Genomic DNA, 21,726 nt, shown 5'->3' on the forward strand with positions numbered 1-21,726 from the left:
TGGTCCGTGCTATCTGGGATCCCTGGGACGGCTATACCTCCCATTACTCCATTGAAGTTGACGTTTATATAATGGTTACGGTAAGGGTTAAGGTTAGGGTAGGTGTTAAAGTTACGGCAAACGTTGGCTAGCAAAGCTCAAGACGTCTACAACAGAAGGCTACTGAGCGGAGCCCTGCTCATTATAATGGCTGGAATGTTATCAAACACTTGGAAACTGTGTTTAATGTGTTCGATACAATTCCATTTATTCAGTTCCAGCCAGTACTATGAGCCCGTCCTCCCTAATTAAGGTGCCACCGGCCACCTGTAGAGAAACAAGTCATCGGTCTAACGGTCGTCTCCCGTCGAACTGCACATGTGCAGGCCGTCAAATCAAACGCACTCCTTCGATATAAAGTTGTTTTAGACAGAAATGAAAACGTGTCAGTTTGTCACTTTCACGAGGTTTGAGTAATAACATGTTCAACTACATAATTGGCTCTTATCTAGGTTGTGCCTTTAGATTGAGAAAATTAACTAAGGAATAATTTTTCACTTCTCTCATTGACTTCTCAAACCCCGGCATGGTCTGTTTTGGTATATTTTGCAAACGTTCAGCGTTGATTTAGGGTCAGTTTCGACATATATTTCACAGACAGTATTCATAGGAAAAAGATAAGCGGACCCTGATCAGTGACTTTTCTTAAAAATGGCTGGTATTATCGTAGTCCAAACTCGTATTCTGTACAGACACAATTGTATAGAAAAGATTTAGGTTTACACAATATCTTTCTTTGGTACAACAAAACAAAGACATTTGATTGGGAATGTATAGTTACTTTATTACCACCCCTATCTACGTAAGCCGCATTAATTAATATAATTAAAAACAACAATGCCCTCTCACATTTGGTCAAGTTTATTTTAACTTGGTCTGCCATCTTATCACATACAACGGGCCTCCTTGCTTCCCGGTTCCAACACCTAAGAACACACTTCCGGAGAATGTTGCAGTAAGATTTTAATTCTCAACCACAAAATAATCAAGAAAAACTCTTCAAAATGCTTTATCACCAAGGACAGTAGGGAACACAACAACCCCAAAAATATGCTTTGATCAACCATGACCGGTCCCTTGTCTCCAGAGAATTCACAGCATATTTGTAAACCAACTACATTTCTATATCTCTAATTATTTATCCCCCCCCTTTTCTTAGTCACATTTAGACAAATTTGATCAACAATGTAAAGAGCATATGACACTGAAGACACTGGACCGTGACCGTGTACCCCAACCCACAATCTAACCCCAATGCCTGACCCTAACTGCTTTAGGTTCAATCTGGACAAAAAGCTCTCAGCTTCCTCTCTTCAAGTGCATTTGAAAATCAAGTAAACAAATTGAACATAGACAAGTCAGAACAGAAACATGTTATTAGGATGAATTTCCAAAAGTCAGTGGTTCTAACCCCTGAATAATTCCAATATGAGCAAACTTAAAAAGCCAAATCCCCTTCCATTAAGTTGTTACTGACCATGTGTTTCATGTCTTTTACCACCAGTACATTAAAACATGACATAGTAATGACTGATGTAAGTACACACAATCTGATCAGAAACTAATTCGGGGACAAACTAAGGAGGAATGAGTAACCTTAAATGAGGGATATTAGCGATAAGACTCAATACACCTTATGGCAATAAGAAGAGAAATGCACATGACATTTACAGATGGTCTTTGATCAGTGCAGCATTGTTGCTTGGTGGAGCGTTTAAAATAAAACCTGAATAGAAAGTAGCACGAGTTGAAAGTAAAATGGAGCGATTTGGCTTTCCTGTTGATTGCTCTTCAGTAATTACAAGGGGTAATGGAATGAAAACTTGAAATAAATCATTTAAAGTAATAAAACATGGCCATATGGAATTATTATTAAATACTAACTACACTACAGCCTCTGTCTGAACGAGTGTCTTAATTTTGTTGTCAGCAAACTTATTCAATGATCTCTTACATCTAAAGCATACTTGACGGAAAACCGACAAAAAAAAAAAATCATCCATCGGACTTGAATGTCTTTGAGTACTCTCAAACATTCACTACAACAACATCATGATTTGAACTGTGAATAATTTTTCCCTAAATGCAACTAACAAACAATAATCTACCTGGTAACCCTTCAGTAAGTTGACCAACTGTCAGTTTGACTGAATGCAAGATGGACATGGAAGAGACGCGGTTCAGATCTACAGGCAGTGTTTGTTTGCAAGCTTGTTATGGAACATTGTGTGTTTGGATAGTCCTGTATCCCCTGTCTAGTCTGTGTACCACATTAGAGCAGTCCTTCCAATATCTTGCTTGGTGCATTACGATTGCAACCCGTGTCCACTCAGTCCCTCCATCTCTCTCCTTTCCTGTTCAGTCGTCATCCTCCCCCCTTTTCATCTCCTTGGTTACTGAAGCACCACAGTCCAGTCCACCCCTGCGTTGACGCCCGGCTTGCGAAGTGTTAACACGGACATGGAGGCATCGAACTCAAACTCCAGCAGACTCTCCTTACCATCTACAGAGAGAAAGACATCAGAATAGATCAATAAAAGTCATTTGAGACCGACCTGCCATTATACACACAGTAATCAATATACACAAAGAATGACACTAGTTTACTCCAATTGGGGAAGGGGTGGTGGGGTTAGAAAGTAATGAAGGGACATTTTATTTAAAAAAGGATGTGTGTGTGTGTGTGTGTGTGTTATGGATGTATGTATATATACACAGTATCTCACAAAAGTGAGTACACCCCTCACATTTTTGTAAATATTTGAGTATAATCTTTTCATGTGACAACACTGAAGAAATGACACTTTGCTACAATGTAAAGTAGTGAGTGTACAGCTTGTATAACAGTGTAAATTTGCTGTCCCCTCAAAATAACACAACCCACAGCCATTAAATGTCTAAACCGCTGGCAACAAAAGTGAGTACACCCCTAAGTGAAAATGTCCAAATTGGGCCCAAAGTGTCAATATTTTGTGTGGCCACCATCATTTTCCAGCACTGCCTTAACCCTCTTGGGCGTGGAGTTCACCAGAGCTTTTTTTTTTTTTTTTTTTTTTTTTTTTAGTCATTTAGCAGACGCTCTTATCCAAGCTTCACAGGTTGCCACTGGAGTCCTCTTCCACTCCTCCATGACAACATCACAGAGCTGGTGGATGTTAGAGACTTTGCACTCCTCCACCTTCCGTTTGAGGATGCCCCACAGATAGGGTTTAGGTCTGGAGACATGCTTGGCCAGTCCATCACCTTTACCCTCAGCTTCTTTAGCAAGGCAGTGGTCGTCTTGGAGGTGTGTTTGGGGTCGTTATCCTGTTGGAATAGTGCCCTGCGGCCCAGTCTCCGAAGGGAGGGGATCATGCTCTGCTTCAGTATGTCACAGTACATGTTGGCATTCATGGTTCCCTCAATGAACTGTAGCTCCCCAGTGCCAGCAGCACTCATGCAGCCCCAGACCATGACACTCCCACCACCATGCTTGACTGTAGGCAAGACACACTTGTCTTTGTACTCCTCACCTGGTTGCCGCCACACGCTTGACACCATCTGAACCAAATAAGTTTATCTTGGTCTCATCAGACCACAGGACATGGTTCCAGTAATCCATGTCCTTAGTCTGCTTGTCTTCAGCAAACTCTTTGCAGGCTTTCTCGTGCATCATCTTTAGAAAAGGCATCCTTCTGGGACGACAGCCATGCAGACCAATTTGATGCAGTGTGCGGCGTATGGTCTGAGCACTGACAGGCTGACCCCCGACCCCTTCAACCTCTGCAGCAATGCTGGCAGCACTCATATGTCTATTTCCCAAAGACAACCTCTGGATATGACGCTGAGCATGTGCACTCAACTTCTTTGGTCGACCAAGGCAAGGCCTGTTCTGAGTGGAACCTGTCCTGTTAAACCGCTGTATGGTCTTGGCCACCGTGCTGCAGCTCAGTTTCAGGGTCTTGGCAATCTTCTTATAGCCCAGGACATCTTTATGTAGAGCAACAATTCTTTTTTCAGATCCTCAGAGTTCTTTGCCATGAGGTACCATGTTGAACTTCCAGTGACCAGTATGAGAGTGTGAGAGCGATGACACCAAATTTAACACACCTGCTCCCCATTCACACCTGAGACCTTGTAAAACTAACGAGTCACATGACACCGGGGAGGGAAAATGGCTAATTGGGTCCAATTATGACATTTTCACTTAGGGGTGTACTCACTTTTGTTGCCAGCGGTTTAGACAATGGCTGTGTGTTGTGTTATTTTGAGGGGACAGCAAATTTACACTGTTATACAAGCTGTACACTCACTACTTTATATTGTAGCAAAGTGTCATTTCTTCAGTGTTGTCACATGAAAAGATATACTCAAATATTTACAAAAATGTGAGGGGTGTACTCACTTTTGTGAGATACTGTGTATATATACATACATCCATACACACACACACACACACTTGTGAGATATATATATATATATATATATATACACACATATACATATGTATATGTGCAAGAAAAAAACCATATGGGGGATTGGAAGTGATGTAGACAATTACATTGATGGAAGCTAAAATCTATCTGAAATATTAAAGCTGATCTACCCCCTAAAAAAATACAATAATAATTTTTAAAAAATGTAAATGACAGTTTTATCGCCCAACTGTTTCTGTCTCATAATTGCCTACTTGGGTGTGAAAACAGGAAACATTCAAACACACAATGACTTACTGGCATCTTAACTAATCCATAGAACTAATAAGACAGTGGGAAAAACTCACCAGGAGTCTTTAGAGTGACCTTGCTGGGCTTACTGGCCCCCAATATGACAATCTTCTCAATCCATGAGGGAGTGGTGAACTGGGAACCAGGGGCCAGGTTCCTGCAGGGAGAGAGAGGGAATTCAGAGTTACACTCACCATAGACAAAAAGCAAGGAGAGTAACAACGAATGTAAACATTATGTGAGAGAAATGATCTGACAGACCTGGAGGACAGGGCGTTATTGGCAAAGGAAAGTCTTCTGTGGATGAACTGCTTCTGTTTGTCAAAGTTGAAGGTGTGGCCGTCGTCTATGTAGAGCTCACCCTGGGCAAATCTCTAACGGACATAAAATATGAAAATGTTAAAAGGTCAAATCCTGAATCCCACTTCTCATGCTGCAGAAATCCATCCAAATGGGGACACAGTATAAGTGACAAGGTGTGTGTTTGTGTTACCTTGGGGCTGAGGGCAACGAATAAGGTGTAGGGGTCGTGTTCCATGCAGGATGATGACCTTCGAACCCGGGCCTTCCTGGGGATAATGGAACCACCGCGCTGGAATACCGGAATCTGGGAACGAGAGAGAGTCAGACAGGGAGTGTCTTTCCAAGCTTACACAATTCTCTCAACAGAACTTAATATGGTCTTAACTATATGTGACTGTTTAAATAAGCATTTAGCCCCCTGAGCATGAGTGTGTTGTAGAGTTTCTTACAGAGCTCATGGTGACAGGGATATAGAGGTTCTGGGCTCCGTTGTGTTTCTGGAACGTGTGGACGTCAAACCAGACCTGAAGGACACAGAACAGAGCAGTTAGGAGAGGGTTTCAAATAGACGGCTGACATACCCTACACAATACTTATAATAGTAACATAACGTTATGACAGTTCCTGAGAGAGACTCACCTCTCCTTTTCCAGGCAGATAGGCAGTAACACCCCTGGCCCCCTCCTCAGTCACGGGGTGCACCAGCAGATCTTTCCCTGAACCAGCAGGATAGGTGGAATGTGACTCAGTCATGGTATCAGTCATAAAAGGTAAGCAAATACAGGAATATCTATTGACACTGAGCTATACTAGGGAATAACACGATCTCACTCACCAAGCAGGAACTGGTCATCCATGGAGAACGTGGCCGTATCCTGAGGATACTCCACCCACAGGGGTCTCATGACGGGCTGGCCAGTGTGGTGGGCGTGGTAGAACAGCTGGTACCAGTAGGGCAGGAGGGCGTAGCGCTGGCGGACAGCCTCCCTGATCAGAGCCGTGTTCTCGGGCCCAAACAGCCAGGGCTCCCTGCGGGGGGTGTCCAGATGGGCATGGGCCCGGAAGAAGGGCTGGTACGCTCCCGTCTGGTACCAGCGCACCAGGAGCTCAGTACTGGGAGACTTGAAGAAGCCACCAACATCAGCTAGGAGAGGGGGAGAGAGGAGGAGGATGAGCAGTGGTACAGAGATAACCATTTACAATGTGGTGGGGTGTAAAGAAACAGGTAATGAACCATAATAATGTCATGTAAACAAGTAATGTAAACAAGCAGATAACCCCAACATAAAATGTTGCTAAATATTTCCAATGTATTAATTTCTAAGCTGTGGCTTTTAGTGGAGAGGAAAACAGGGGTGTTAGCTAAGACTGAGTCAGACTCACCTCCACAGAAAGAGACACCAACTAGGCCCAGGCTGAGACACATGGGGATGGAGATCTTCAGATGGTCCCACTCAGCAGCGTTATCACCTGTCCACACAGCACCGTAGCGCTGGGAGCCAGCGAAGAAGGCTCTGGTCAGGACAAATGGCCTCTCCACTCCCCCTGAACGTTCAATCAGACCCTCTGCTGTGGCCCTTTGCTGAGGGAGAGAGGAGAGGTGGTTACTGCAAGTAGCAAAGCTCGGTAGAAACATTAACAGTCATTTCTTCAAGAAAAAGTATTGAGGTAATAACATGGAGATCCTACTACTACAGAGGAAGGCCTACTGGATATTCTATCTAAAAACACTGACCCCTATTGGTCTGAATATTGACTTTGATCTCAGGGCCTTCCTATGAACAATACTTCTTGCTTCTTTATGAACAAGTCTTATAAATGAATATATTCTTTCTACAGCTTATCAGCATACACCCAATATGTTCCCCCTGTTGATGATGCTTATTATGCATTATGGTTGAACAAAAATATTACATGTAACAAAAATGTAATTAAATTGGAAACAATTAAATATATATAGATATGAAATTAAATTAAACAATAATGTATGTTGATGCTAATATTATGTACAATATCTAATTTTGTTTCCATATGATAACAACAGCCTAATATATTCTATATGCTGGAAACTATCGTATTTTAACAGTTTCACTCAATTCATTCTAATCAATCTAATTATTATGACACACCCCTCTCTATTGTCATTGGTTGCACTAATTCTCTACATAACCTGGTTCAAGCTTTCATGACGTCACCCTGAAGAAGGCACAGTGATGCCGAAACGTTGGTGTTTTACCCAATAAATTATCTTCTGTATAGCCCCCTACCTTGTCACAACACAACTAATTGGCTCACATGCATTAAGAAGGAAAGAAATACTACAAATTAACTTTTAACAAGGCACACCTGTTAATTGAAATGCATTCCAGGTGACTACCTCATGAAGCTGGTTGAGAGAATGTCAAGAGTGTGCAAAGCTGTCATCAAGGCAAAGGGTGGCTATTTGAAGAATCTCAAATATAAAATATATTTAGATTTGTTTAACACTTTTTTGGTTCCTAAATGATTCCATATGTGTTATTTAATATTTTTGACGTCTTCACTATTATTCTACAACATAGAATAAGAAAAATATAGAAGAAAAACCCTTGAATGAGTAGGTGTGTCCAAACTTGACTGGTTATGTATGTATGTATGTATGTATGTATGTATGTATGTATGTATGTATGTATGTATGTATGTATGTATGTATGTATGTATGTATGTATGTATATTAGTGTGCAACTATTTATTTTTTAAGAAAAAGTCTACCATTGCCCCAGTTCTAGTGAAGATGTGGCACACACTCACTCACCACGTAGAGTCCGTAGAGGTTGTGGAGGTCACGGTTCTCCCATTTCCCGTGCAAGGCATCTTTATGCATGGTGACCTCTGGTCCGTTAAACACTGAAGGCTCGTTCATATCGTTCCAAGTATACATGTTCTCCATGGAACCCTGAGATCAGAGACGGGAATGAGATACAGTGGGGGAAAAAAGTATTTAGTCAGCCACCAATTGTGCAAGTTCTCCCACTTAAAAATATGAGAGAGGCCTGTAATTTTCATCATAGGTACACGTCAACTATGACAGACAAATTGAGAAAAAAATATCCAGAAAATCACATTGTAGGATTATTAATGAATTTATTTGCAAATTATGGTGGAAAATAAGTATTTGGTCAATAACAAAAGTTTCTCAATACTTTGTTATATACCCTTTGTTGGCAATGACACAGGTCAAATGTTTTCTGTAAGTCTTCACAAGGTTTTCACACACTGTTGCTGGTATTTTGGCCCATTCATCCATGCAGATCTCCTCTAGAGCAGTGATGTTTTGGGGCTGTCGCTGGGCAACACGGACTTTCAACTCCCTCCAAAGATTTTCTATGGGGTTGAGATCTGGAGACTGGCTAGGCCACTCCAGGACCTTGAAATCCTTCTTACGAAGCCACTCCTTCGTTGCCCGGGCGGTGTGTTTGGGATCATTGTCATGCTGAAAGACCCAGCCACGTTTAATCTTCAATGCCCTTGCTGATGGAAGGAGGTTTTCACTCAAAATCTCACGATACATGGCCCCATTCATTCTTTCCTTTACACGGATCAGTCGTCCTGGTCCCTTTGCAGAAAAACAGCCCCAAAGCATGATGTTTCCACCCCCATGCTTCACAGTAGGTATGGTGTTCTTTGGATGCAACTCAGCATTCTTTGTCCTCCAAACACAACAAGTTGAGTTTTTACCAAAAAGTTCTATTTTGGTTTCATCTGACATTCTCCCAATCCTCTTCTGGATCATCCAAATGCACTCTAGCAAACTTCAGACGGGCCTGGACATGTACTGGCTTAAGCAGGGGGACACATCTGGCACTACAGGATTTGAGTCCCTGGCGGCGTAGTGTGTTACTGATGGTAGGCTTTGTTACTTTGGTCCCAGCTCTCTGCAGGTCATTCACTAGGTCCCCCCGTGTGGTTCTGGGATTTTTGCTCACCGTTCTTGTGATCATTTTGACCCCACGGGGTGAGATCTTGCGTGGAGCCCCAGATCGAGGGAGATTATCAGTGGTCTTGTATGTCTTCCATTTCATAATAATTGCTCCCACAGTTGATTTCTTCAAACCAAGCTGCTTACCTATTGCAGATTCAGTCTTCCCAGCCTGGTGCAGGTCTACAATTTTGTTTCTGGTGTCCTTTGACAGCTCTTTGGTCTTGGCCATAGTGGAGTTTGGAGTGTGACTGTTTGAGGTTGTGGACAGGTGTCTTTTATACTGATAACAAGTTCAAACAGGTGCCATTAATACAGGTAACGAGTGGAGGACAGGGGAGCCTCTTAAATAAGTTGTTACAGGTCTGTGAGAGCCAGAAATCTTGCTTGTTTGTAGGTGACCAAATACTTATTTTCCACCATAATTTTCAAATAAATTCATTAAAAATCCCACAATGTGATTTTCTGGATTTTTTTCTCTCAATTTGTCTGTCATAGTTGACGTGTACCTATGATGAAAATTACAGGCCTCTCTCATCTTTTTAAGTGGGAGAACTTACACAATTGTTGGCTGACTAAATACTTTTTTCCCCCACTGTATTTGAGCAACAGCTTTGATGGCAAAAGTCAAACCTGGGCAGAAGGGACTTACCTCATACTGATCGTAGGCAAACATACTGGCCCACCAAGCTCTCATCTCAGGGTTGGTAAAGTCTGGGTAACCAGAATTACCTAGAATAGAAAGAGGAAAGATTAGAGATGTTGAATACTTGCAATGTGTTTTTCTGTAATTAATTTCCTTCACTTTCTTTGATTGTGGATCAGACTAATTTCCCCATCCCTTACCAGGCCAGCACCAGCCCTCGTAGTCTCCACCATCTTTGTTTTTGACGTAGAAGCCTTTGGAGCGGATCTCATTGTGGATCTTGTAGTTGCTGTCCACCTTGATGTGGGGGTCCACAATGGTCACCATCTAATGGTACAGGGGGGAACATGAGGGAGAAGGAAAATAGCAAAACTGAGATGAGACAACTTGTCAACGTGTCACAGAACCTTTTACTTTTTTCATTCTTCAGCCTTTTATCCAGTCAAGTCCCAATAAGACAGAAACGTCTTCTTCAAGGGAGCCCTGGCCAGACAGCTGTAACACATGAATGTGCTCACCTTGCGTCTCTTGTCTACCAGACCCTGCAGCATGTCTTTGGGCTGGGGGAACTTGTGAGGGTCCCAGGTGAAGTAACGCTTGCCGTCCGTGTGCTCTATGTCCAGCCAGATGAAGTCGTAGGGGATGTCATGCTCGTCGAAGCCCTGGTCCACCGCCGCCACATCCTCCTGGTCATTGTAGTTCCAGCGGCACTGGTGGTAAGCCAGTGAAGAGAGAGGAGGGAACGCCTGGGTACCTGGAGGGGAGAGAGAGCTGGGTGGTCATATACAGATAGTTGTATTATGAGGGACCATGGTGGCAGGCCAGCGCAGACAGGGGAGGGAAGGCTTGGGTACCTAAGCCTATATGCAATGGCACAAGGCCTGGGGAGGATGTCAGGTTCTCTGACATTTCAAATGGGACAAAAAAAATATTCTGTTATGTTTGGAGGAAAAAGGTGGTGGCTTGCAAGCCGAAGAACACCATCCCATCCGTGAAGCACGGGGGTGGCAGCATCATGCTGTGGGGGTGCTTTGCTGCAGGAGGGACTGGTGCACTTCACAAAATAGATGGCATCATGAGGAAGGAAAATGATGTGGATATATTGAAGCAACATCTCAAGACATCAGTCAGGAAGTTAAAGCTTGGTCGCAAATGGGTCTTCCAAATGGACAATGACCCCAAACATACTTCCAAAGTTGAGGCAAAATGGCTTAAGGACAACAAAGTCAAGGTATTGGAGTGGCCATCACAAAGCCCTGACCTCAATCATATAGAAAATATGTGGGCAGAAATGAAAAAGCGTGTGCGAGCAAGGAGGCCTACAAACCTGACTCAGTTACACAAGCTCTGTCAGGAGGAATGGGCCAAAATTCACCCAACTTATTGTGGGAAGCTTGTGGAAGGCTACCTGAAACGTTTGACCCAAGTTAAACAATTGACAGGCAATGCTACCAAATACGAATTGAGTGTATGTAAACTTCTGACCCACTGGGAATGTGATGAAATAGCTTAAATAAATAATTCTCTATTATTATTCTGACATTTCACATTCTTAAAATAAAAGTGGTGATCCTAACACAAGGGAAGGCATTTTTACTAGGATTAAATGTCAGGAATTATGAAAAACTGAGTTTAAATGTATATGGCTAAGGTGTATGTAAACTTCCGACTTCAACTGTACATTGCCGGAAGCAAACAGTCTGCCTAGAGAGACTAGGTGTGTGAGGGTGATATGAGTGAAGTGGCACGATCTGCGACACTAACCTCTACAGGGACTTAGAAAATAGACTGGTGAACTGCAAAAGTGGACTGGGAATATGAATTGGGTTTCTGTAGTGGGAGTCTGACCTGTGAGTGAGGCATACTGGGAGAAGACGTCAGTGGGAGTGGGTCCCAGCATGATGAAGACGTCGATGATGCCGCTCTCTGAGATCCAACGCACGTCTGTCTGTGGCGTCTCACTGGAGCCCTGAACGTAGTCCAGCATTTGGCCAAACACTGTCTGCACAACCAGAGAGAACCAGCGTAGGGGTAAGAGGGTGCGTGTTCTCTCTGACAGTACCCTTCAATGTCTATATACAGGGTGGCTCAGAGGTGTGAGTCTCACTGGGAACCTGGAGAAAAAGGATTGATTGACTAACTGTGTGTGTGTGTGTGTCTTACCTTGCCGGCGGTGTTGGAGCTGATGTCCACCCAGGTCTCAGCAGCGTTGAGCCAGAAGATGCCCATGGTGCGCTGTGCACTGTGGGACAGCATGACAGGGATGGCACCGTACAAGGCCATGGGGTTGAACACCTCATACTGGAACACGTCTAGGTTAAACAACCGGTACGGATCCCCTCCACTGGAAAATGCATACGCATATATTATTGTACTGTCATATAGTTGGTCATTTCGTGTAATTTAAAAATCTTCAACCCACAACGTTGAAAATAAAATAAAATGCATACACAAACAGAGCGTATAAGGATGTCTTGCACCCTCAGAAAATACATACGCTAGAAAACCATCTGAAAACATGCAGTAGTCTTAGTTAACTACTGTCTCAATGAACCAATGTCATGGCCAATGTCAGTGTCACTCACTCAGTGGTTTTGAGTTTGAGGCTGTCTGCGTGTTCTGGGATGCCATAGACGTTCTCCACCCCTGGCAGAGAGAAGTCCAGACTGATGGAGGAAGGGCCTAAGAGAGAGAACAGCCAATCAGGATATATTTAAAAACCAAATCAACACTGACTGGTCACTGTGACTAAAGCAAGTCATAAAACTCATCCAATCATAAAATAATATCTCCAGCAGATGAGCGGTGAGGACCCAGGATCAGAATACCAAGTCTTCAACTGCAAGCCGCCTCTTTCACCTGTCAATTGAAATTACGGGTCCACAGAAAAGTGTCCGTACCATTGGGTTTGCTGTCTTTGTGCGATTTGAATGTTTCCTCCCACATTCCATCTTCCACTTTCTCATCCTCCTTTACAGTCTAGGAAGGAAGGAACAAACAATGGTGGAGACAGATGGAAATAATTGGAGAATAGCATTGTTGTGGAGAGAGAGAATGGGGAAATCAACAGAAAGGGGTTTGATTTCAGCCCATTGGCAAAGGCAGTAATGGTACAATAGAAAGCAGTGTTACAAAACCCTTTAACTGCATCTCTTGTTCAGTTCAATGATCCTAAATCAGAAGCCTGGGGGAAACCTTGGTTACAGTGTTAACTCTCCCTCCCTCACACCCTCACACACCTCCTCCTCCTCTCCTCCTGCCGGTTCGTTGGCAGCATCAGTTTCTTCTTTCTTCTCAGTTCCTTCTGGGTCTACCTGACTGTGGGGGAGAGAGAGAAATGTCACCAAAACAGACTGAGTAAATACAAATCCCAATAGGTACAAGAAGCACACAGGGAAGAGGGAACATAAATAAGGAAAATCATTATGACCCCACACAGCCTTCTCACTAGAATGAAAATAGAGTTAGTGTCAAACTACTTCACCCTCTAAGATTTCACTCTAATGACAAGGGGGAACAAGAGGAGAACAATTCCCTACCTTGTGGTTATTTTGAGCTAAACACCAAGAGACTCCCCCCAAATACTACCAGTACCCTGCATTACACACATACCTCCTCCTACAGCACACACTGACCAGCACAAACAAGCCTTGAGAAAGATAGATTTTGGTCTACTCAGTGCTATGGGATTAGACTACGCAGCCTCTACATATAACATGACTGTTGGGGTCAACGGAGTGGTGAAATGGCTGTACCATGAAGACGTTTGAAGTAAAAAAAAAAAAAAAAGTGTGGGAGAAAAAAGGCTTGTGAACTACTCTGAAGACGGGTAAAGAGCAAACCAAATGGTAGTGAGCCTAGAACTGGCTTTCATGCCTAGACAGGAAAATAAGTCACCACATCCTTGAGCCATTTGGGCATGTCATTTTTGGATGTCTAAACTTGTATAACTCAACTCCATACTCCTACATTGCCAGCACAGACAAACACAAACCTACAAAGCTGAAGGAATTTACCTAGAGAATACCCACTTGATGTTTTCCCACATGTTATTAACTTTGCTTTTTATCTTATAGGAGATGCTGAAAGGTAGAAGAGAAGAACGGAACAGAATGGAAGAAAATAATGATGAAATGGAGAAACAATACCAAGCAGTGAAAAAGCAAGAAAACAAACAAAGAAACATGTATAAAGATCATCAAGGACATCAACCACCCGAGCCACGGCCTGTTCACCCCGCTATCATCCAGAAGGCGAGGTCAATACAGGTGCATCAAAGCTGGGACCGAGAGAATGAAAAATAGCTTCTATCTCAAGGCCATCAGGCTGTTAAATAGCCATCACTAGCACATTAGAGGCTGCTGCTGCCTATTGAAATCACTGGCCACATTAAGAAATGGAACACTAGTCACTTTAATAATGTTTACATATCTTGCACTACTCATCTCATATGTATATACTGTATTCTATTCTATAATATTCTACTGTATCTTCGTCCATGCCGCTCTGTCATGGCTTGTCCATATATGTATATATTATTCAATTCCATTCCTTACTAGATTTGTGTGTATTGGGTATATGTTGTGAAATTGTTAGATATTACTTGATAGATACTAATGCACTGTCGGAGCTAGAAGCACAAGCATTTCACTACACCCACAATAATATCTGCTAAACACGTGAATGTGACAAATAAAATTAGGGATATGTGTATGGGTGTCACTCACGTATCCTTGCGGATCCGGAGGTGCTCAAAGGCCAGCAGGCCACGGGAGTTAAGTGACAGAAGAACCTCCCGCCCCTCCATGATGTCCAATCGGAACGGCTTAGCGCTGACGATCAGCCGCTGAGAGTCTGCCCCCAAAGACAGAACCACCCCGTTCTCATCCTGAGACAGGAGAGACAAACTGAGGAAGAAGAGGGAGAGCGAGAGAACGAGATGAGTGTGAAAGAGATAAAATAATGGGTGGAAACAATAAGGCAACAGAAAACACACAAATAATGTACATGAAATTATTCTGTGTATCTTGTCTCCACTGTCCATTCACACAGATGTATTCTCTCTTGGTGCTGGAGGCTATAACATTATCAACAAATCTAAGCCACTTCCTGAGAGCCAGGCCATGTATTTACTGCATGCCCTCAGGTAGTGTTTTCCTGCTTCCTCCACTAGCCTCCACTAACTAAATTTCCTTTTAACTCTGTCCTAACCAATTATTTAATTCTCCCCATCCACATGGCTCAATGTCACCCATCACCCACCCACTACTCCAGATGGCTCCCTGTGAGACTTACGGCTCTGTGGGAGGGTCGTTGATGAGCACATCGGGGACCTCAAAACGAGGCTTCAACGGCTTCAACTCATTTATCTTCACCCTGGTCATGTTGCCCTGGAGACGATAGAGCTCAAGCAGCAGACGCACCTGAGGGAGCGGGGGAGAGAGGGAGGGGTAGAATGAGGGTTAAAAAATACAAGAAACCAGGACCCAAAGGGGTTTTAACACACCTGTTAATATATGTATAGATGTACAATAACATATTACATCATCTGTGAATTAAAGTATGTGTGTATGTGTGTGTGTGTGTGTGTGTGTAACAAACCTTGTTGTTGTCATTGATGAGCTGCAGTGTGAGTTTGGTGTTGGTGAGCTCCAGGGTCTCCAGCAGGGCTCTGTACGGGGACTGGCCAGGCTTCAACGCTCGCTGACGCCTGAGTGCACAAACACACATCGAGTTAACACAAACCCTGATAAACATGTTGTGTGGATGTAGAAGTACATATTGTGAACACTGGACCATAAGTGAGGAAGAGAATGGGGGTAGACTTGTTGAGGGCTTACACATTACCGTCAGTCACTTAGACACTGACCGTACACAATCAATGAGAGTAGACTATGTCTATGATGCTGCTAAGTGCTGTAGCTGCGTATCATCCAGGACTTACTTGCAGAAGGCACTCTGGTCACAGGTTTTGAAGTTCCCCCGGTCCACCGCCCAGGTCCCACTGAGGCAGACAGCCAGCCACAACACTAACAGAGGCCCCATCCTGAGAGGGCAGAAGAGAGAAACAGAAAATGGGAAGTAAATGTTAAGAGAATGAAATACTTCATACGTTCAGCTCTGTAATGTTACAGTGATAGATAATGATGCTGACAACGAGTCATAAACGCCTCGACCACTGTTTCCCAACTCCTCGAGTACCCCCAACAGCACACATTTCTGTTGTGCCCCCAGACAAGCAGTCCTGATTCTACTTGTCAACTAATCATCAAGCCCTTGACAAGTTTAATCAAGTGTTTTTGTCTGGGGCTACAACAAAAATGTATGCTGTACTCAAGGATCAAAGTTGGGCAACACTGGCCTAGACGGTGAAATGTATGTGGAAATGTACACTAAAATTGACTTTAACCAAGTTATACTTCCTCAAAAAACGTTAATACAAATGGCACTTGCTGAAATGCCAACCGGAGGCAGCCTATCCTGTTGATTAACCTCGTCTAAAATGTTTATAATGAATCACTAACGTTACAGCTAGCTATATATGTTAATTAGTTAGTATGTATGGGTAATAGAAAGCCCATCTTTGGAAAAATATTATCTGGCTAGCATGGCTCCTTGTCGTGATTTGGGCTAGCTGCCTCGCGCTGTCCTAAAATGATGGAAGATCTCTTCAGCTGGCCAGTTAGCTAGCTAACTGCTAACGTCGATTTGGTCCTGTCAAATCTAACTAGTTAGGCAACACCGGTCGCAGGCTAGCTAAATCCTCGTCCTAATACAAAATGTAGGACACAAAAGACAGATACGAACATATATTTCACCGTTCGAAATAGTTAGCGTACCCATGTACGTCCATCATCTAGTTAGTTAGATCATCCTGAAAGGTTAGCTGCTTAGAGCTCTCATACCGAGCGCTATTTCAATTCAAGAGGGCTCGCGCTTCTTCCTATGACTGCTGCTAGCTAGAGACAGTACAACGATAACTCGACCAATCTACTCCCGGATATACAAGCGAATCACTGTGCATGCGAAATATTTTTCGAAACCACTAGTTAAATGCATAATTTCACCACCGAAATGCTTTGTCTTACCTTCCGAAGGCGGCCATCTTGGTTTAGTTCCAACCTTGGCCCAGCCCCGTTTCACGTCGAACTAACAAATATAGTGGAGAGTAACACTATTTTTTTTGCAGTCTTTAAATGTAGGACAAAATTCGACATTGGTGGATTATTTTCAATATTTATTGATTATATATACAATTCTCATCGTCAATTACATTCGAAACTATTATTTTGTATTTATGATTCTTCCGGAAGTTGTCCACCCGGTATTTCCGCTCCTTGTATTACTTTATCCTCTCAAACACGGACACGTCAGCTCGAGGTGGTCAGTTCTGGAGCAATCATCTGTCCTGCTCTGGTTGGACTGCACTTGCATCTTTTTCCTTCAGGGACAAACACACTTACAGGCTCTCCCAATATAAAACCACTTCGTGAACCATTTACACAGAGCATATGGAAATCAGAGCCAATCATCTTTTACATATGTATGGCTCTGTTTAGAATGGCATGCACATTTGGGGTCAATTCCTGAATTGAAAATTGCATTAAGTGTCAGCAAAGGTGTAGTGTTGATAGAATAACAGTCTTAGCTTTGCTGCACTCTTGCACATTTATTAGGAGATCTGGTTCAAACTTAAATCTGTATGTAAAGACATTTTAAGGAATATTTGAGTAATTCATCATATACCTGCAGACTGTGTTTGTACCTTTTCATTACAAAGTTGTATTTCTATTTCAATTCGAGAAAAAAATAGTTTTATTGAAATTCAGAACGCAGAACTACTGTAACTACTAGTACTCCTGAGTGGCGCAGTGGTCTAAGGCACTGCATCGCAGTGCTAACTGTGCCACTAGAGATCCTGGTTCGAATCCAGGCTCTGTCGCCGCCGGCTGCGACCGGGAGACTCATGGGCGGCGCACAATTCGTCCAGGGTAGGGGAGGGAATGGCCGGCAGGGATGTAGCTCAGTTGATAGAGCATGGCGTTTGCAACGCCAGGGTTGTGGGTTCGATTCCCACGGGGGGCCAGTATAAAAAAATTAATAAAATATGTATTCACTAACTGTAAGTCGCTCTGGATAAGAGCGTCTGCTAAATGACTAAAATGTAAATGTAACTCAAAATGTAGACAGTCAAGTTCAAAGGCCAAATATTTGAAACAACAAAAATATGATCATCACTCTTTTTCCTGGTACTTTATTTATGGTATATTACATGTTTTTATCCCCCTACAGTAACAGCTACATACAAAATTCTACTTAATCTAGAAAATGATACAAAACAGGAGAGATAAACAGTAGATATAACATGCTCAGCATTTGGTGAAGTATATGCTTCAGAGTGCATACAGAACTAGATTAGTTATTGAGCGACAAACAAGAAAACAGCAAAGCAACATCAACACAATTCCCTATAACCAACCACCCCCTATCCTAATTTTTCACAAACAATCCCAACCATCCCCCTTCTTGCACCCTTTCCCTCTCCATCCCTCCCTCAGTTCTCTCCTTCCCTTGTTCAGAGCTGGAAACGCCAGCATAGATGCCCCAGCCGGTCAATGTTCTTATGCAGGACACTGTGGATGGGCGCTACGTATCTTGCCACGTCTCCGTCCCGCGAGAAATCCCGGCAGAACAGGCCCTTCTCAGCACTGAAGACAAACTTCTGTGGCATGGGGCCGTTGCCCCTCACATATTCCCACACAGCCAGGAGGAGAAGCCTCACCTCGAACGGCGTCAGGTAGGGGAAAGCCTCGTGGACGTTGCCCAGCACGGGGGGCAACAACTGGCCCTCGCCCATACAGGACACCAGCATGCAGGAGGCCTGGAGGTGCCACGGGGAGTCCACTGCCAAAGCCTCCCTCGACGCCTCCCAGTGGGCTAGCAGAGTGGCCAGAAGGCCCCGGAGCACCGCAGAACAGTAACAGAGAGCAGGACGCCCGGCCGCCACAACATGGAGTAACGGAAAGAGGACAGGGTGGGCCTCGAAGCAGCGGCGGATGTGTATGTCACGTTCTACAGTGGTGCGGGCATGTTCCTCTGGCGGCCATGACAGTTCCCCGTTGGCCACGTCGGGGCAGATATACTCCACCAGCGTCACCGCCATCATTTTGGCTGCCTCAGCGTTGATGGGCGGCGGCTCGTCAGGAACGGAGGGCTGGTGTCGGGCGCCTCCACCGTTGCCGCCATTCCCAGATGGCGTGCTGCAGCACTGGACGGCGACAGCCAGCAGAGTCTGGACGTTCTGTATGACACTGGCTGGGTCGGGGTGAGGTGTAGCGCTGCGCTGCTTCAGACCCTTCCCTATCACCCCAGCATGGAACACAGACCACACGCTGCCAGAGAAGTTGACCGTGGTGCCGAACCTACAGTTGATGTCCAGCAGGGAGCCCCCCCGGTCAGGGGCCAGGGACAGGAAGATGGGGGTGTCCCCTCCAATGGCCTCACTCTGCCCTCCGAACAGGTCAGCGTTTCCTTTATGTAGAGCTCCCTCCACCAGCTGCTGCAGGACACATTTGAGGGTTAGAGGGGAGTAACCTACCAGACGGGACAGGAGGAGCACCGAACAGTTTACCGCCTCTCCTCCCTGGCCTTCATCTGTCCCCTTCCCTGCCTCTCCTCTCCTCCGCAGCGCCAGGAAGAAGTGTGTGACGGCGGCCCGACAGACGAGCAGCAGGTGGGAAGGCGGGAAAGCACGGGGGAGGGGGCTGCGGGACAGGAGCCGCACTGCAGCGTGGGATACCGCCGGGTCACCATGGAGGAGCAGAGGGCAGAAGTCATGGAGGTGTCCTGAGACCGCTGCTCCAACCTGCACTGCCATGGAGGACTGAGGACTAGCACCTCCTCCTGGACCCCTCCTTTCCTCCTCCTGTACACTCTGCACGGCGGAGGCCAGGTTGAGGAGGAGCTGGCAGAGCTGCTTGGGTCCCAGGGTGTGTGTGTGGATCTGGGCCACACAGCGGGTCACTGCGGCAGGGATGAGGCCTGGCAGGCAGGCGGACAGTGGGGTGTGGAGCTGCCAGGCCAGGGCCAGCTGGTCTGGGTTCCGGGCCAGGATGAGCAGCTGACAGAGGGCCTCCGTGGCCACGCTAGGGCCCCCGTATATAGACAGCAGACACAGCAGACACAGCAGCTGGTGCAGCCAGAGATGACGCTTCCTCTCCAGTCTCAGCGTCTCGGCACAGAGCTCTCCCACGTGGGACTGCAGCTCCTCCAGGAAGGGGACCACACGGGGGGCCTGGGAGGAGGGAGAGTGGGGGCGGCTGTAGTAGCCGTCGTCCCCCTCTGAGCGGGTGTAGACCAGCTTGTGGAGGTGCAGCAGGAGCATCTGGAGGAGGCGGTCGCAGGCCTCTCGCACCCCCTCGTGAGGGGAAGACGTGGGGCCAGAGATGATGACGGAGGCGGGGGTGGCCGTGTCGGCTAGGAAACGGAGGACGTGTGCCCCTCCAGCAGGGCTCTGGGCGATGAGGTGGACAGCCAGCCCCAGCATGTTGTCAAGCTCGTCCCTGGGAAGGCCCTGTAGAACAGCCTGGAGCTGGAGCAAGACTGGAGGCCGTAGAGACTCCACCAGCTCTGTAGACACGGCGCCCAGCAGAGAGGGAGACAGCGCCGCCAGCTGGAGAAGGAAGGGCACTGTGGCTCTGCGGAGCTGGGCTAAGTTTTCCCAGGAGGTGGACCCAGAGCTGGGGGGTATAGTTGGGGGACTGAGGCTCTCCTGGAACATCCTCAGCAGCTCCCGCCGGATGCTGTCAGAGTGCCGTGCCGCCAGGTGGCCCAGGATCCCCACCACAGAGCCGATCTTAGGCACTCGGCTGCTCTTGTCTCCCTGACACTTGTCAGCCGTCCCGTGGGAGCAGAAGTCTTTAAGGCCACAGGCCAGGACGCGGCTGATGATGGTGCCCGGGAAGGAGGATCCAATGTGGGCCACCACCCAGTCGAAGTGCGGGGAGTGCTGCACGGAGGTGTCCAGGAGAGCGTCCACACATTGGTCAGGACACCAGGCTATCATGGCCGCCAGGCACTGGGTATAGGCCTCCATGAGGGAACGTGTAGCTGCACAGGACATCCACAGCTGCAGCAGCTCATTGAGGCTGGAGGAGTTGGGAGCTGCCCTACGGCCAGCATGCTTGGAGCTCAGTTGCCCCAGCAGGTCTACAGCCCAGGTAGAGACGAGGGGAGCCCAGGCTCGGGGGTTGAGCTTGATGAACTCCGCCAGGACGCCATGGACCTCCGTGATGACGTCCTCCAAGTTGGAGTCCCCGTCGCCCTCGCCGTCCGTCTCTAGATTGTGAAGAAAGGCTGAGACGTGCTCGTTGTACACGCCCCTTAGGTGCTCAAGGACCGCCCCGCGACAGGCAGGCACGGACCGTAGTAGACGCACGGCACAGCGGGCATGCTCGCGGACGCTGAGTTTACGACCCTGGGTCTGGTCCACGCCACTGATGAAGGATTTGATCTCCTGGGACAGTTCCTGGGGGCTACACACAAGACAAAAGTTCACACAGTTGCAAAAAATCTAAAAACAAACGTAATTCTAATTGGTATCATTTGTATTTTCTCTCAGACTAAAACATTTCATATATATGCTTGAAAAATGCTGACCACTGCATCTTTCCACAATAACCTTAGCATAATAACAGCCGTATAACTTGTTGGTACAGTAGGGAAGCAGCCACATAGCTCCAACTACTGCACATAGCTCCAACTACTGGCTAGCTAGCATGCTAGCTAGCTAGCTATGCTAAGCAACTCACCTAAATGCATTCTGCGGTGTGTGAGTGAGAGAGGTCTGCATGGTGACTGTCAGGGAAGTCCCGTCAAACACGGCAGACATCGTTCAACTTCCCAAACTGCAAATAGAACATGAACAACTCTCCCCTTGTAACAAACTACGAATAATCAACTCTACACGTCAAATATGATGATATTTTTTAAGCAACGTTCAAGACAAATAACAAAAGTGCGCTCCAAAACCGGAAGTCTTTATTTTCTTCTTCTATCATGTCTTTCGAGGGGTA

At 45.7% G+C, this 21,726-nt stretch overlaps 2 protein-coding genes across 5 annotated transcripts; both read right to left on the reverse strand.

The window, feature by feature from the left end:
- Positions 1–884: 884 nt before the first annotated feature.
- LOC121533440 (neutral alpha-glucosidase AB) lies at positions 885–16,841 on the reverse strand. Of its 4 annotated transcripts, none has more exons than XM_041839392.2 (22): positions 16,741–16,841; positions 15,597–15,698; positions 15,254–15,362; positions 14,948–15,075; positions 14,380–14,559; positions 12,892–12,970; positions 12,553–12,631; positions 12,238–12,334; positions 11,816–11,996; positions 11,501–11,654; positions 10,171–10,406; positions 9,853–9,979; positions 9,659–9,738; positions 7,843–7,983; positions 6,432–6,630; positions 5,884–6,192; positions 5,688–5,764; positions 5,498–5,572; positions 5,239–5,352; positions 5,007–5,119; positions 4,802–4,902; positions 885–2,542 (listed from the first exon to the last, which is right to left on the reverse strand). In XM_041839392.2, exons 1-22 carry the CDS (start codon positions 16,755–16,757, stop codon positions 2,433–2,435), a joined length of 2,808 nt encoding a protein of 935 aa, XP_041695326.1. In that variant the 5' UTR covers positions 16,758–16,841; the 3' UTR covers positions 885–2,432. The 4 variants fall into 4 exon arrangements, with proteins under 4 accessions (XP_041695326.1, XP_041695334.1, XP_041695317.1 ...); XM_041839400.2 differs by lacking the exon at positions 16,741–16,841 and adding an exon at positions 16,492–16,664; XM_041839383.2 differs by lacking the exon at positions 16,741–16,841 and adding an exon at positions 16,471–16,664.
- A 1,039-nt stretch (positions 16,842–17,880) lies between these two features.
- LOC121533431 (integrator complex subunit 5-like) lies at positions 17,881–21,712 on the reverse strand. Its single transcript, XM_045205803.1, has 2 exons — positions 21,463–21,712; positions 17,881–21,186 (listed from the first exon to the last, which is right to left on the reverse strand). Exons 1-2 carry the CDS (start codon positions 21,540–21,542, stop codon positions 18,228–18,230), a joined length of 3,039 nt encoding a protein of 1,012 aa, XP_045061738.1. The 5' UTR covers positions 21,543–21,712; the 3' UTR covers positions 17,881–18,227.
- Positions 21,713–21,726: the final 14 nt, after the last annotated feature.

The sequence above is a fragment of the Coregonus clupeaformis genome, chromosome 2 (genome assembly GCF_020615455.1).
Source record: "Coregonus clupeaformis isolate EN_2021a chromosome 2, ASM2061545v1, whole genome shotgun sequence".
In the NCBI taxonomy this organism is placed as follows: domain Eukaryota; kingdom Metazoa; phylum Chordata; class Actinopteri; order Salmoniformes; family Salmonidae; genus Coregonus; species Coregonus clupeaformis.

Bases quoted from the DNA above. Each gene is read 5' to 3' on its own strand.
- LOC121533431 (XM_045205803.1), bottom strand. From the start codon at position 21,542: ATGTCTGCCGTGTTTGACGGGACTTCCCTGACAGTCACCATGCAGACC. The intron at 21,187-21,462 runs GTGAGTTGCTTA...TCTTGTGTGTAG, and splicing joins ACACCGCAGAATGCATTTAG to CCCCCAGGAACTGTCCCAGG.
- LOC121533440 (XM_041839383.2), bottom strand. From the start codon at position 16,508: ATGATGGACGTACATGGGTACGCTAACTATTTCGAACG. The intron at 11,655-11,815 runs GTAAGACACACA...CTGGTTGTGCAG, and splicing joins GCTCCAACACCGCCGGCAAG to ACAGTGTTTGGCCAAATGCT. The intron at 6,631-7,842 runs GTGAGTGAGTGT...TCTCTCCCTCAG, and splicing joins ACCTCTACGGACTCTACGTG to CAAAGGGCCACAGCAGAGGG.